The 15,616-nt window shown below is 41.9% G+C and overlaps 1 protein-coding gene across 1 annotated transcript in view; it reads left to right on the forward strand.

Annotated features, from left to right (window-relative positions):
- The window catches only part of SLC9A9 (solute carrier family 9 member A9), a 326,487-nt gene that overhangs the window by 17,126 nt on the left and 293,745 nt on the right, over window positions 1–15,616 (forward strand). Inside the window, exons 3-4 of the mRNA XM_063132175.1 lie at window positions 5,332–5,409; window positions 7,162–7,238. Coding sequence (XP_062988245.1) covers window positions 5,332–5,409; window positions 7,162–7,238 — 155 coding nt within the window. The remainder of the gene's footprint in view (window positions 1–5,331; window positions 5,410–7,161; window positions 7,239–15,616) is intronic.

The raw sequence follows: 15,616 nt of genomic DNA on the forward strand, positions 1-15,616 counted from the left end.
CGATCAGGAACCTACAAGTAGGGCACAGGAGCGGCAGCACCCTACCACTCACGTTCCCAGCAACTAGTGTATATAGGCTTACTGCTTTGGTTACTGGAGGTGGCACATAGCCAACAGGACTAGTAGCCTTTGATCATGGATCACACTGCACTGGGAAGTAGGATTTAGGAGTGTGGTGTTTGCCTTCCACCCTGCTACTAAATAAACAAACTAAAAAAACAATTTTCCCCACGTGCACAAATGGGAAAGTTTATGGGGAAGTGCAGGCAAGATTCCCATTTCCATTTTTGTGCAAAAGAGGACCAGGAACATAAAAAAGGGTGCAAACCTGACCCCATCGAGATCAGACCTGGGCATGAGCAGTGGCTTTGGTATGCAAATGGTGATCATGACCCCGCTGGGCAAGATTGGCTTCTGCCACTCTTGCTAAGTGCCTTGCTGCCCAATGCCTTTAACCTACATTGGAGCACCAGATGACACCATGAGCTAAGGTGGATAAAATAAACCTCATTGGTTTACAAACGAATACAAAGCAACATATTAGAAAATCATGGCTGGCAGCAGGGAAAGGAAGCCAAAGTAAAAAAATATACAGTTTCAATAAATGTTCCAGTATTGAGGCCTGGTGTGTACCGCAGAGGGAAGATCATTCCATATGCTGAACACCCTCACAGAGGAGGCTGGTCTCTAGAAACAGAAATCCCCATTTCAGTAACTATGGCCTAATCTACACCAAGCAGGATATTGCACTATGAAAGCAGCATAAAAGTGGTATATAAAAGATAGGAGTCACATTACTACTTTATAAGAGTATTGAAGTGCACTGACAACTTTGGGGTCCATTGACACATACCACCATATATGATTTTCATAGTGCTATATCCTACTTGGCGTGGCTCCTGCCTTGGTGTAGATTAGGCCCTAGCCACCACATTCTTCGTGAGCTGCAGCTTCCAAACCAGCCCCACATAGAGCACATTTCAGTAATCCAATCACAAAGTTACTAATGAATGGATCACAGTGGCGAGCCTATCCCTGTCCAGGAACAGGTGCAGTTGGCATGCCAACCTAAGTTGGTAGATGTTTCTAGCCATAAAGGTCACTTGGGCCTTCATCGATAGTGATGAATCCAGGAACACCCCCTAAACTGTGAACCCAGAGTACAACCTCATCCAGAGAATGTCCCCAGATCCTCGCCTCCCTCTTTTTGCTTCTCTCAGTGGTTGGATCTCAGATCAGAGAACTTAGGTCTCTGGAGGGAGTAACAGATGTCTAAACACTAAAAGAGAAGGGGCCTGATAGATCTTCATGGAGAAGGCATCCCACCATCTTGGCACCCTCTGTCATGTACCCACCTATCTTAGCTCACACAATGACACCAAGGTCAAGGCTTCTGATGCCTATCTTAACTGGCAGGCAGATTTATGTGAGAGTAGGTAGTTCTTGAGGTAACTGGGCCCCAAGCCATTTAGGGTTCTAAAGCCTAGAACTAGCACTATATATTGAACCTGCAGCCCAATGCAGATGACCTAAGATGGTGTGTGTGTGTGTGTGTGTGTGTGTGTGTGTGTGTGTGTGTGTGTAATATGCTCCAGTCTTTGTGTCCCAAATAACAATCTGGCTCTTGCAATTTGGTCCAGTTGAAATTTCCATATTGTTTTAAACGTAGTACCATGTAGAGAACATTGCAGTAGTCCAACCTGTAAATAACTAGGCATTGGTAACTGCAGCCAAAGCCATCTCCTTTTTGCAATAGGTGGGAAACCAGCTGAAAAATTATAAACAGCTGCCTAGAGGGCAGCATTTATCTAGCCCCCTTTAACCTGTTCACATTGTAGTGACCAGGGTTTCTACTTTATAGAGGACAGTCCTTTCCCTGAAGTTGTCCTCCATTTGACAAACTATTCAGTCCAAGTCTGGTTTAAATTCAAAGAACCATAAGAATTTTATTTATTTATTTATTTATTTATTTATTACATTTTTATACCGCCCAATAGCCGAAGCTCTCTGGGCGGTTCACAAAAATTAAAACCACAGTAAAACACCCAACAGGTTAAAACACAATTACGAAATACAGTATAAAAAGCGCAACCAGGATAAAACCACACAGCAAAATACAGAAGTGAGAGCAGGAGCCTTGAAGTTGCCCACCAACTGTTAACACCTTGATAGCAACACTGCAGGTCACCTGTGCACAATTTCCTCACTATTGTGACATGTTATTATTTCCAAATGGGCACCTATACATTGTCCTGTTCTGGACTGAACAGAAGCCCACATGGCTCAGTACGAGGTGACAAGGCAGAGCAGGCCAGAGGTTACAGCAGTCAAGAGAGTGCCGGTAACTTGCTCCAACAAGACCTGAGACCAGATAGAAGCCTTTTATGCTGTAGTCCCAGATTCCACCCCTTCCTACAAAATGGAAGCCTTAAAGGGACAGGCCTCTGACCTGTAGCCTTGCACTGCTACATCTCTCCAAGAGCTCATGCCTGGCATGCTTCCAGCATTGGCACACTGGGTCCATGAAATGTGGAGCTCTTGTTAAAGGGGGTACTGGTCCAGCACAGGAGCTAGGCTCGGGGGTTTCTGGCAGATCATGCTCAGGGGTCTCTGGCAGTTTTGCAGTGGTGCTTGGAAATGGAGTTTCTTCTGTTGGTACCACTGGTTCTTTGGCCTCAGGGTCCATGTCACTGCTGGACTCTTGGGTCATGAGATGTATAAACGTTTGCATGTGCAAAGGTTATGCAAATTGGTGCCCTCCCTTTTGGTGCTGCATGTCCTCTTTTTTGGCAATGTGTAAGTGGCTTCCCTAGTTCACATCATCATAAAAGTATGTGTGGGGTTGGATGTGTACACACACACCCCTAATGACTCTGAGGGAGGAAGTAGGCAGCTGTCTAATTATAGAGACAACCCATGCATGTGTGTGTGCCTGAGAAGATGATCTGGAATTTGCAGCATGATAACAAACCAAAGAAAGTTATTTGCATCACCTTTACTTTAGCATGCAGAAAACTAATGAACCTCCTTAGGGGCAATGGAATTGCCTCGGGGATGCTTGTTGCATCACCATGGCACTATTTCTCGTTGGTCCTGATGGGAATAGAAAAGATAATGAAGGGCTGTTTGCTGTTGTTGTTAATGAGCAGGAACATTCATTATTACAATAATTCACTGAATCCGTTTGTTAAATAAAATCATTTGAAAATAATAGCAAACTACTTTATCAGTCATGATGAAGAAACTTTACAGATTTTCCATTTAGTTAGAATGAACAAAATCGTAGCAAAATCGTGGCTTGAAGAAATCTATCAAACCAAACTGGGGTGGGATGGGATTGAGGCATAGTTTTCAAATCTAGGCAGCATTATTAGGGTAATTATACTGGGGGGGGGGGGAGGGGAATGACATTGTCCGTAGTGATTTCTCCTTTCTTTCCTTCCATGGTTCTGAGGGGGAAATAAGAAATGAAGATTGTTGACTCTTTCCTTGGGTTCATTTGCCTTACCAGTTCCAGAATGGTTGGAAATAACAGAGAAACACTTCCTAGTGCAAAGATGACAAATTTGCATGTATATTTGAATGGATTAACTTGCAAGTTTGGAAACAAATGACTGAAGATGAGGGCAGAGACATCTTTTGTGTTGTGCTTGCAGCGGTGAAGCCTGCTATGAGCAGTGCATGCATCAGCCCAGGGGAAGTGGGGTAAGAGCTAGAGAAGGTCAGCAGAGCATACATGTGAGAAAGAGGAACGGGGGACAGACACTTAGCATGTAAATTGGCGTGAGAGAAAGAAAATTAGACAGTCAGGGCTCACCTGCTTGCAGAAACACCGAGCTGGGCAATAGGGAGACAGAGAGATGGGGAAGGAAAAGAAACTGAGAACAGGGGCTGATGGGTTGGAGAGATTCTCCCACACCTCTGTGCTTGAATGCTGGAGCCCAACATTTGACCAGAGGCTCCTAATATACTTTTGAGTCCTTTCAAATGCCATAGGCAGGATCTACACTACTGCTTTAAAACATTTTATAACAGTAGTGACAACTGTTGGGGCCCAGGACACACTCCATATGCAGTTTTCAAACTGTTTTCAAAGTGTCATATCCTGCTTGGTGTAGATCTGGCCATCGTTAAACAATGGTTTCATACTTAATTTTCACTTTGTGCTTTAAATTTCATTTTGAATTATTTTCATTTTGGGTGTTTTGTTCAGCTCAGAGACTGTATGATGTTGGCCAACAGAAATTTTAAATTAGCAGGACTTTAGATGAATTAGCACATGCAAATAACTGCAACTGTTTCTTTGGGTTCTGATGGCAACCCCCACACCTTGTGGCCATTTTTTGCACCATCTCCACTAATAAACTTCCACTTCACACTGTAGTGTTCATCCCTGGTCTAGCCCCACCATTAAGCAGAGTGAGGCAGTCATCTCAAGCAGCAGATACGGGGGGGGGAGGGGGTGCAGCAAGGTGTTGGAAGAGAGAGCTGTGTGCCTTATGTCCAGTGGAGGATGTGGTCTCATAGCTAGTGTTGAAGAAAGTTTCAACTGTCCATCCAGTTGGTTTTTGTATGTGGAAACAAAAAGGGTGCCATTTTGTTTTTTGTCTCAGGGAGCAAAATGGTTTGAGTCAGCCCTAGTTCATCCGGCATGACCATGTTTGACCAGCAACATTTTCAGGCTCTTTCTTGGGCTAATGCAGGAGCACGCATGGACGTATGGATGACACATGCTATCTATCTACTGGCAACACTTTAATAAGCATTGGCCTCCATACACTAAACTGGACTGTTGTGAACATCTCCGCAGACCCACATGTAAGGGTTGCATGAAAACTGGAGTTGCCACAGAGTGGAATTTAAAGAGATATGTCTGGATCAGATTCTAGTCAGGTTTTGGCAGAATTAAGGTTTGTTGGTATCTCTTCTATCACTGTTGAAATGTATGTATTTATTTAAAATAAATTTATTGATTCAAAAACAACAGAGATTCTTGTGGCACCTTAAAAATGAACAAAACATATTTCATAATAAATCTTGACGATGCTACAAGACTTTGTTGTTTTTGCTGCAACAGACTAAGAAAGCTACCCTGCTGGAATTTGCTGCAATCATTAATTCAAAGGATTATTGGGAAATGCACATTCAGATTCCTGCTGTTTTCTCATACTGTTTTTTTAACCAAGTTTCCTGCATTATAGTCCTTGATTATATATAGTCCTGAATTTCAATGCGTGTAAGATTCCCATGTAAAATATGATTCTCCTAAAAGATGTATTTTTTAATGTTTGTTTTATGTTTCTTACCCAGTGTCTTTGTTCTTTCTGGCAGATGACCTTTGATCCTTCAATCTTCTTCAATGTTTTATTACCACCCATTATATTTCATGCAGGATACAGTTTAAAGAAGGTAAGTGGCTTCTCTTTTCAGCTACAGCAGGTGGTCTGACACACTTGTTGATCTATATGGCCAACCAGCAAAATGTATGAAACTGCCAGTTAGTAAATGCTTTAGATTGACATTACACAGAAAAGTCAAAGACATGAGTGAGGAAAATGTTCCCAATTTCAGACAATCAGTTGGATTCCTATTTTTGTCATACAATTCAATAAAGTAGACTTTCCCTCCATATGCTTTAAAAATTTCCAGGCCTACAGCATACCCAAAAACAGCCAACCTCCTGCCTGACCCACCAGTGAACGGTATACCCTGCTCCCTGATCCAATCTCAGTTCAGTCCACTGATTAAATATCTTTTTTAAAATGCAACATGGCAATACTAATTTCTCTCTGAGGCATTTCCTTTCCTGGTAAAATTACTCAGGCTTTGTAATCCAACATACCTACATTGTATGCTTAAGTGATACACTAAAATATACCTTTACTAGCTCACAAATGTCTTAACTTGTAAATAACGCATTACAACATAATTACAAAAGAAGAAAAGTACAATATCTTGGTCATATTATTTGAGGAGAAACCCCCCCATCATACTCCAACTTATTATAGAAGGGAAAACTGAAGGGGAAAGATTAATGAGAAGAAGGCTAACATAATGGCTAAAGAACTTGAGGGAATGATATAGCTGTACTTCTATACAATTATTTAGAGCAGCAGCGTCAAAAACAAAAATAGCTGTAATGATAGCTAACCTCCTATAGGAGAAGGCACCTTAAAAAGATGGCAAGCATAAAAAGAGCCATGCTGGATTAGACCAAAGGCCTATTTAGTCTAGCGTTCTGTTCATACAGTGGCCAACCAGCTACCTATGGGAAGTAGGACATGAGGGCATTAGCACCCTTCCACTCAACTGATATTTGACAAGCCAACAGTGAAAACTTAAGAAATCTAATGCAATGTAATTAAATTGTGATGTACCACAAAATGCAACATAGATTTTAAACAACAGGATTCCCCAATTTGGTGTCCTTCAGATGTTTCAGACTTCAACTCACAGCAGCCCTAGCCATTTGGCTAATGTTCAGAAATACTGGCAGTTGTAGTCTAAATTATCTAGAGGGCACGAGGTTGGGGAAGGCTGGTTTAAAATATTCTGTGACCATTTACTTTGGCCGTCTTTTTCTGGCCCTTATTAGTTTTACACACCCATGCATAGGTGCATTCTGCTTTTTGTTCAAGGGTCCTCCACCTTCCCAATTATTTTTATTTTAAGAATGGTCTAGTAGCATTTTTAAAAAATGTGCAAGTCAAAACTTGGATTTTAGTGGAATCTCTTTAAAAAGATAAAAATCTACAGCCATCTCTTCTGTGAAATAGTCAGTGCTCCAATTATGGGGAGCCCTTAATTAAATTCACAGGCTCTATCCCCAGATCCTTGCAATTTTGAACCCTCTGCCATCTTCCGGAAGCAGTAGGTAAGTGGGCCATCACAAAAGGTAAGGCAGAGGCTCTACTCCCCCCTGGTAATTCAAGCACTGGAGGGTACAAATTGGATAAATAAATATGTTTCATTGGCTTATAGCTACAAACATAAGAATTTATGATTACTCCTTGATTCCAAGTAAATATATAAATAAGAAAAGGAAAAAAGGCTTGAAAATAGAATTTTCCATACCAAATTTTTGGATTTGAAGGGTAATTATATATTACTGTGTTATGCCCGTATAAAAATTACAGTTTTAAAAAAATCCTTTTTTCACAGAGACATTTTTTCCGCAACTTGGGATCGCTTTTGGCCTATGCGTTTTTGGGGACAGCCATCTCTTGCATAGTTATCGGGTAAGCAAAATCCACAACATATTATTGTCCTGTTTAAAACCATCGTGTTTGTCTGTGCATTCTGACAAGACACAGGATGTACATCGCTGACTCATAGACATGTACAAAACGTGTTTGAATTCTGCGTTGCGATTCCATTTCTTCTCCTAAGCAGCATATTTCTACGGAATGTCTATAGCTTCCATTTCACATTTGGGAGGTTTCAATTGCAGGTGATTTGCTATTATCAATTCCTTCAGTTTGTTGGAATGTTTTCACATGCGCATGTTTCACTCACAGTCACACTACTTCACTTGTGTTACATTTATAATACTACATGAACAGTTGCTTTCATATATGCACTGTATACTTTGCTAATTGAAGAAGAGTGATTAGAGACTAGGGTTTAGAATCCATTTCATTTCATTTTATTGGGTCAACCAAAAGGGTTTTACTTTTAATTACTTACAACAAACATTTGTTCAGTTACGTATTTATTCAGTTATTTATTTATCCTATGGGGATAGTCATCAGCCTGCGAAGTCAGAGGCTATGAAGTATCCTAAAAGCACAGAGGGGATCCTCGCCTCCATCCTCCAGCCACCCTGAATTTTTGCTAAATGGGCAGTTTCACCCATCTAGCTGCAGCACTTCTGAACAGGAGGGAAAGAGGCAGGGGTAAGCATAGGAAGCTGCATAAGGCAGTTTCCCTGGTCTCCTTCCCGCCTTGACCCCAAGACTGCCCCCTTTTCCCCATCTCCAGAGATGGTGTAGTTCTCTCCATGCTGGCTACAAAGGGGAGGGGACGGGGAGCATGGTTTACTGGCTCCAAGGTGAGAGCCCTGTCTATATTTCCCAGGTCTACAAGCTCCTGGTGCAGAGAGACCTCCATTCCTTCTTTCTTTCCTTCCTTCCACTACCACCATCAGAGAAGCCAAACAGAGGTGCCACTAGGGCCAGAACATAGGGCACAGGTCCAGAGCCCCATGGTCTGGGAGGCCTCCCAAATATCCCCCTCACAAGTGGTGGCAACAGCTTCTCCTCCTTGTGCCATGCCACTAAAGGGAAATGCCACACAAAAATATCTTGCTCAGGGTTCCCTCAAACCTGGCCGCATCTCAACAGCTAGGTAAGTGGGTGAGAGGGGGATTGGAAGGTGGGGTTAAAATCCAAGCCAGGAAAAAAAATAGAGTCCCTAATGTTCACCTCAAATACAGTGTAAGCATTTGCATGTTTTCAGCAATACCACTGACCTTAGTATATCAACAATTTGGAAATGAATCTCATTTGAACCTCCACGTAATCCTTTCTCAATTCTGAGCCAGGGGATTTGTTTCCGAACAAAGCTAAAAGAGCCCTGTGTGAGTGATACTTGTACAATTGGTCAAAGTAAGTTCAAAGGAAGCATGGGGCCATGGACGGTCATGGGGCCATGACCATCCAAGGTCATGCAGCTCCTCCTGGAACCTCTATTTATTGAGGCATAACTTCTGCTGCAAGGAGAAGTCTGTGTAGGCTTCCCACATGATTTAGAGCCCTATTCTAAATCCCATGGGGCTCCTATATGGATAGAAAATACTCCCCGCAATATGTGAGGGATCAGGGACAGGAATAAATGTGGGGCACCACTGCCAATTTTTACTCGTATTGACTCATTGTGCTAGTAATGCCTGCATGGGGCTAGTGTTTGACCAAATAGCCTAAAAAAAAAGATAGCTTTTCTAATTTGATGGGATTGGAGCAATATCAAGTAAAGATCAATATAAAGAGCCATGAACTCAATTATGTCTCCTTGAGGTAGTTTGTAGTCATCCTACTTTTTTCATATTGCACAACAAGTTAGTAGTGATCTTGAACCATATAACTCTTCAATAAGTTGTTGAAATCTCTATCTGTGGTGCAGGAGGATTTATGGCAGCACTTCAGATTTTATAAGAGTGTCCTAATTTACAAGCAGCCCGCGTTCTGAACTTGCAAAGAGTGTTTTGAAATTACACAACCAATTAACTTTCAGCTTCGGTCATCTCTCCCTTTTATCTCAGCCCTTAAGTAAAGGTATATTTGGAGAATCAAAATACATGTTCCCTGTTCTCATCATCATAAGGCCAATGTTTCACAGTTAATGTTGTTCTGGCAGCAGCCGACTAGGCTGTATTTTAGCATTGAAATCTTGTTAGAACGTCGTTCACTGACACAAGAAAGAAAGAAAGAAAGAAAGAAAGAAAGAAAGAAAGAAAGAAAGAAAGATTACAATTCTCTCTTGCAATCAGTCCAGTCCTAACCTGGCTGTCTCTCATGGGACTACTGCATTATGGCCACTACCAGAAGCAAATGTACCTCCCATGAGACGGAAGAGCCTTTCTACACCTGTCTGGGATTGTTGCATCTTCATCACCCTCAAGGAGGAGTGGCTATACATTAAAGGGGCAGAGGCCCTATCTGGACCCACTATAAGCTCCACCACTGCAGAGCAAGCCATGGGATAAAGGGGAGCCCCTTCCCACTGTTTCTCCACTCTGCATCCCTTCACCGAGGCTACCACTAGAACTCTGAGAACTATGTTCATCCCGCAGCCACCTACTCAGTGCTGCCATATCTCTTGGGCATGAATTTATATAATATACTGAATTGGTGGGTGCATCGTATGACAAGTGAGAGGGTTTTACCTCAACATAATTTTAAATTTAAAAAAGTAAGTGGGACACGCATCAAAATATTGTCATCTATCCCCACACCTTAAAAGGTTTACTTCTGTTCAAGTGGAACAGGAACTTTGTAATTCTCTTCAAGCCTCTCAGGGGGGTGGAATTTCAGGAATGGAAGAGGGACAAAGTACATATCTTTCCTCCCCCTCCCCAGTCTGCCCAGAAGCTTTCCCCTGCTGTGGTATTTAGTCTTGAGTTAGGGACTAGTTACCAGGCCTGAAACTGGATGTTTATAACATTGACCCTGTTCAGACAACACGGTGGTTAAGAATTTTGAGCTAAACATTATGACTTAATGTATCAGATGAACCATGACTTAGCATGCCCTGTGAACCATTCCTAACCATGGTGGCTACATAACCACAGTTTAAACACGCTTGCTAACCATTTACTGCAAAAGGGTTAGGGGCCTAACCATGGTATAGCATGTTGTCTGAACAGGCCCTATATTAGGGTGACCATATGAAAAGGAGGACAGGGCTCTTGTATCTTTAACAGTTGTGTAGAAAAGGGAATTTCAGCATGTGTCATTTGTATATATGGAGATCCTGGTGAAATTCCCTCTTCAGCACCACAGTTAAAGCTGCAGGAGCTATACTAGAGTGACCAGATTTAAAAGAGGGCAGGGCACCTGCAGCTTTAACTGTTGTGATGAAGAGGAAATTTCCCCAGGTTCCCCATATATACAAATGACACCTGCTGAAATTGCCTTTTCAGTACAACTGTTAAAGATACAGGAGCCCTGTCCTCATTTTCATATGGTCACCCTACCCTATATGGTGTCTGTCATCACTGTTGACATCGTGACCCAGGGGCATTGGCAGCCCCACTTTTCCATATGTGGCAAGAGTGTCATGCTTGCTAACTGCTCTAAGTGGCTATTACATGTTTTTAAAAAGAAGAAGAAAGATTTAAAAGGTAGTCCTCAGACCACCTGATAAAATTCATTGTGGTGAGTATTCCTCAGGTGATTTGTGGTCCAATCTGTAAATTTGCCCAGGAGGTAACGATTAGATGAGTTTGCCTAATAAACGAACTGGAATTTACTGGGAAACCCACCCATCCCGTGGTCTCTTCCCTGCACTATAGAGGAACGTTTCAGAAGGAAGGAAATGATGAAGGCACCTTTTCCTTTTTGTGCTCTCTGTAACTCTGCATTCTGTTGCATCGTATAGATAACTGATGGCTGCTCCCACATGGTGGTAGACGTTTTCCCCATACAAGGTGGCAGGATGTCATCACCCACTCTTGTAACCCAGGGACATAGGCAGCCCCACTTTTCAACGTATGTAGCGAGACCCACGCTTGCTAGTTTCTCTTATTGCCTATTAAATGGTTTTTTAAAAAATTAAAAGCAGCCCTCATCAAAGTGAATAATCCCTTTTCTTTGGTGAGGGTCAGGACTTTGTGCGCAGGGTTTAAAAACAAACAAACACAAAACACTTTACTGTAGCATTGGAATGGAATGGACTTAAAATGAAAATTCTGAAAGTGGAACCAACCCAGCATAGAATGATCCATCCATCCTTAAAGGACGGGGTGTTTTGTTTTTACCTCATGGCACATACTGCCCCCCTCAACTCCAATCTTCCACCCAAGATGCGTGTCTTGTTTAATTGATTATATGTAAGCAACTTGGGGAGACTTTTTGGCTGAGAGGCAGCATAAAAATACTTTAGACAAACAAACAAATGAATAAATAGTATAAGCTGTTAGAGAGTCGAGCAGTTCAATTTTCTCTTCTCAGCTGACACTTCCCCCATCTCAATTGATACCTCCCCACCAATACACAATGCAACTCTCTCAAAATAATAGAACCTGGGATCATCCCATGAAGCTGTTAAATAAGAGATTCAGATAAAAGGGAGTACTTCTTGGATGGCCCTAAAAGGAGGTTAGATAAATTCCTGGAAGAATAGGCTATCAGTGGTTACTAGTGCTGCTACGCCTGGTATTAGAGGCAGTAAGCCTATGTACACCTGTTGCTGGGGAACATGGGTGGGAGGGTGCTGTTGCACTAAGATCCTGCTTGTGGGTTACTGGTAGGTGGACTCTTGTTCTGATCCAGCATGGCTCTTCTTATGTTCTTATGTTTAACTGATACTTCAACATTCTGTATTTCCTGGGAGCTCATGAGTCCTTGTCATGCCATTAGAAAAAGAAAGTCCTTTTAATTTACAAACATATATATTTCTGTGCACATATGTAGAAACCGCTATCTTATTTCTGAACGTCTTGATTTTTCTTCCATTTCTCAACTCAACTGCCCCCATTAGAGAGTATGATAGAGTTATCGTTCACTGAATGTATAATACAACACAAAATTAATTGAAATTCCAATTACTTTTTATGGAGAAAACACACACACACACACACATTACCAATGATCTTTGCATGTTCTGAAAATGGAACGTTTGCTTACTCTCCCCCTACACCCTAAGTCAGTATTCCCTTCCTCAGTCCTCTGCCCCAGTTAAGCATTTAGTTGCAGCCAGGTCTAACCAAGCAGAGGCAGGACTTATTTATATGTATTTGGGCTGAGAAATGTTTATTTGGTTTTGCTTGATATCTCCCATGCTGCAAATCCAGCAACATTTTCATGTGCTCCAACTGAAATATGGTTCACATTCATTTATTCACATTCTCCCATTTGGCAGTTTACTTGGCATAGGTAGAAATGTCATTCATCTGGAACATAGTGATGGGTGAAGTGTTCCACTCCAACATCACATGGACTGAAAATTGGGTTTCAGTCCATTTTGCTGTCTTCTGAATGCTTCTTGAGTTTGTGAGATTTGCCTATAGTTCCCTTTTTTAAGAAAAAAATATTGATGGGAGATTTGAGCAAAGATTAGAGTTAAACTATATGTCACAAAAGAGTCAATGAACTGTTCTGATTTCTTCTCCTCTACCATTACCATCATGATGATGATGGAACTAAGGGGAAGTTAGCAGTAGGGGAAGAGGGTGTTTTATATTCTCCAAATGATTTTCCCAATCAAACTCTGACCCCCAGGTTGTTGTTTGTCCCGGGGAGGGGTACTTCTGTGTACCCATTAAGCGCATGCACACATAAAAATCTTTGTCATTACGTTAAAGCATTTTTTTTGTTATTATTGTTATTGAAGTTGTTGTCATTCTCCTCTAGTTAATTGGGCAATCTATGTATGTGGCCCTTTGAAATGAATGAGAGGATAGGTCTAGGATAGCACTAGACAATTTAATTTCCTTTGGGTAAGAGAGCACTGGAATATCTTTGTAATCTTTGATTTATTTACAAATATACAAGCAGAGCATATTGGAAGCAAGGGACTCCTGCAGCAGGAATCAAAACCTTTGGTCATTCATCAGTTTGCCAAGGAGAGGAACTAGGGATGAACAATGATTTTGTTTCTATTCATTTAAGACCAGAATATAACCCATTTACACCCCTGAATGCGATTATGAGCCCATTTTGCAGACAAAGAGGCTGTCTAAATGCTCAGATAGCCCCGGGATGGGTGCGCAGAGATGCAGTGACAATTATATGACACAGCTGCAATCGCGCACCCACCTCAAGACTTTCCACTGAAGCTGCGTAGAAAAAAAAGTTGGGGATCTACCAAAACCTTTTTCTCTGGAGTAAGGATGTGCAAGACGACGTCAAGACAACCCCTTTCCTCACACTGGAGTCACAGCAGGGGCATGGCCAGGTTGGGGGGTGGGGGTGCCTGGTGGAAGTTGACCTGTGATTGGGCATCTTCCACCAGGAAGAGGGTGGGAATGGCTCCGGTCCCTGGATGGCTGCCCAGAAGCCCCACGCTCCCTCCTCAGCATCAGGATTACCCAACGCCACCCTGAGGGAGGGAAGCCATAGGGTTTCTGAGGGACATGGCACAAACTCAGCACCATGAAGACACCCCCAAAGTTTGCACATTCCCAAGTGCATGATGCTCATTCTCAAAATGCAAACTTTAGAAAAATGCACACTTTAAAAATGCACATTTTGGGGAAATGTGCATTTTTACACTTTAGTCAGAGTGTGCATTTGGGTGCAAACGTTTAATAACTTAAGAGTCCTGCTGGATCAGACCAAAGGTCCATCTAGACCAGCACTCTGTTCACACAGTGGCCAACCAGGGCCAGATCTACACCAAGCAGGATATAACACTTTGAAAACGTTTTGAAAACAGGTATATGAAGTGTGTCCTGGGCCTGAAGAGTTGTCAAAACTAAAGCAGTAGTGTAGATCCTGCCCTGGTGTCAACCAGAAACCCATAAGCAGGACACAGGTGCAACAGCACCCTCCCACCAATGTTCCCAAGCAACTGGTGCATATAGGCTTACTGCCTCTGATACTGGTGGTAGCATATACTGTCGCCATCAAGACTAGTAGCCATTGATGACCTTCTCCTTCCTCTCCTTTTCTAAAACTAGTGTTAAGCATTTTCCTCTTCCCTGAGCACTAAGAAGCTGATGGTAACTGCAGCATTTAGTTGCCTTTCAGTGAGACAGCCTTGTTATACTTTGTTTTGTTTATAAATATATAGGCAGAGCATATCACATGTCATACAGCCTTACAGCAGGCAGTAAATTGTTAATCCTGTGTCAGGCTCTCAAATAGATCAACTGCTGGATCTGCACAGCTATCTTGCACCCCGGCTACTTCCAACTCCACTAAACCTGCCTCAGTCTGATTCTTTTAGGTCCAGGTTCATATTTGCCACAAACTGTTTCTCTGTCACAAACTGTTTCTCTGCCACTAGCTTTGAGAAGCGTCTCATTCCGAAGGGAAGGAAGAGACATTTCCAGACTGTCAATCATTAAAAAAAACCAAAATATGCAAGTTATTTTATCCAGTTGCCAAAGATCTATTTGTTTTTCAGGTTAAACTGGAGTGATACAACTACTCATAATAATCTAGACAATAAAATCCATAATGGTATGTTTGTGCAGGTGTGTGTGTATGTGTGTGTGTTCACAATAAAAACACAGCATCAAATGGTTCCAGGGCTGATTTACTTGATCATTTCAGATGCAATGAAGTCAGTCATTCCAATTTGATTTCTGCATATCATAAACCTGGCTTCAGCATATAAAAAACATGGCATGGGAACTAGGCCTCCAGAAGCTAGTAGCAGAGAAAATATACTGTAATGTTTTACTATGAAAGAGACAAAGCACCAAGAGAGCTTTGAGTCTATCAGAGTCAACAAAGGAATATTACTTCTAACACAACTGTACAAGTTTTCTGCCAGTTATAATGAGACTTGATTGGAAGGAATTTTCCAGTGTAAGTTCCCAGAAGTTTTGTTCATTCTTCAATATGTTTTTCCTCTTTCTTTTGAAATGCAGGTTTATATGTGAATTTCAACAGATTCCTTGCTTTCATTCTTCCATTAAAATTCAGCTCATGCCAGATACTTTCAGAATGCTTACAGTGCTTACACTTCATAGTATGCACTACTAGAGACCCAGATATTGTCTTTCTAAAATAGCTTAGCTCGGTTTGTTGAGGGCGTTTTGAACTACTAGGCAGTTTTGCACATGTGGAGTAAATATATATGCTGGCCTGAGGGTTTGGGAGTTGTTTTCTGATCTTTATTTGGCCCAAGCTCATAACATTTTGAAATCCAAGAACAACTGGGCTCCAGCAATGTGCAGTTTATAAAGTCTGTATCCATGAGTGCTTCATCTGTGGTATAACTTGGAAAC

Source organism: Elgaria multicarinata, chromosome 8 (genome assembly GCF_023053635.1).
Source record: "Elgaria multicarinata webbii isolate HBS135686 ecotype San Diego chromosome 8, rElgMul1.1.pri, whole genome shotgun sequence".
NCBI lineage: Eukaryota > Metazoa > Chordata > Lepidosauria > Squamata > Anguidae > Elgaria > Elgaria multicarinata.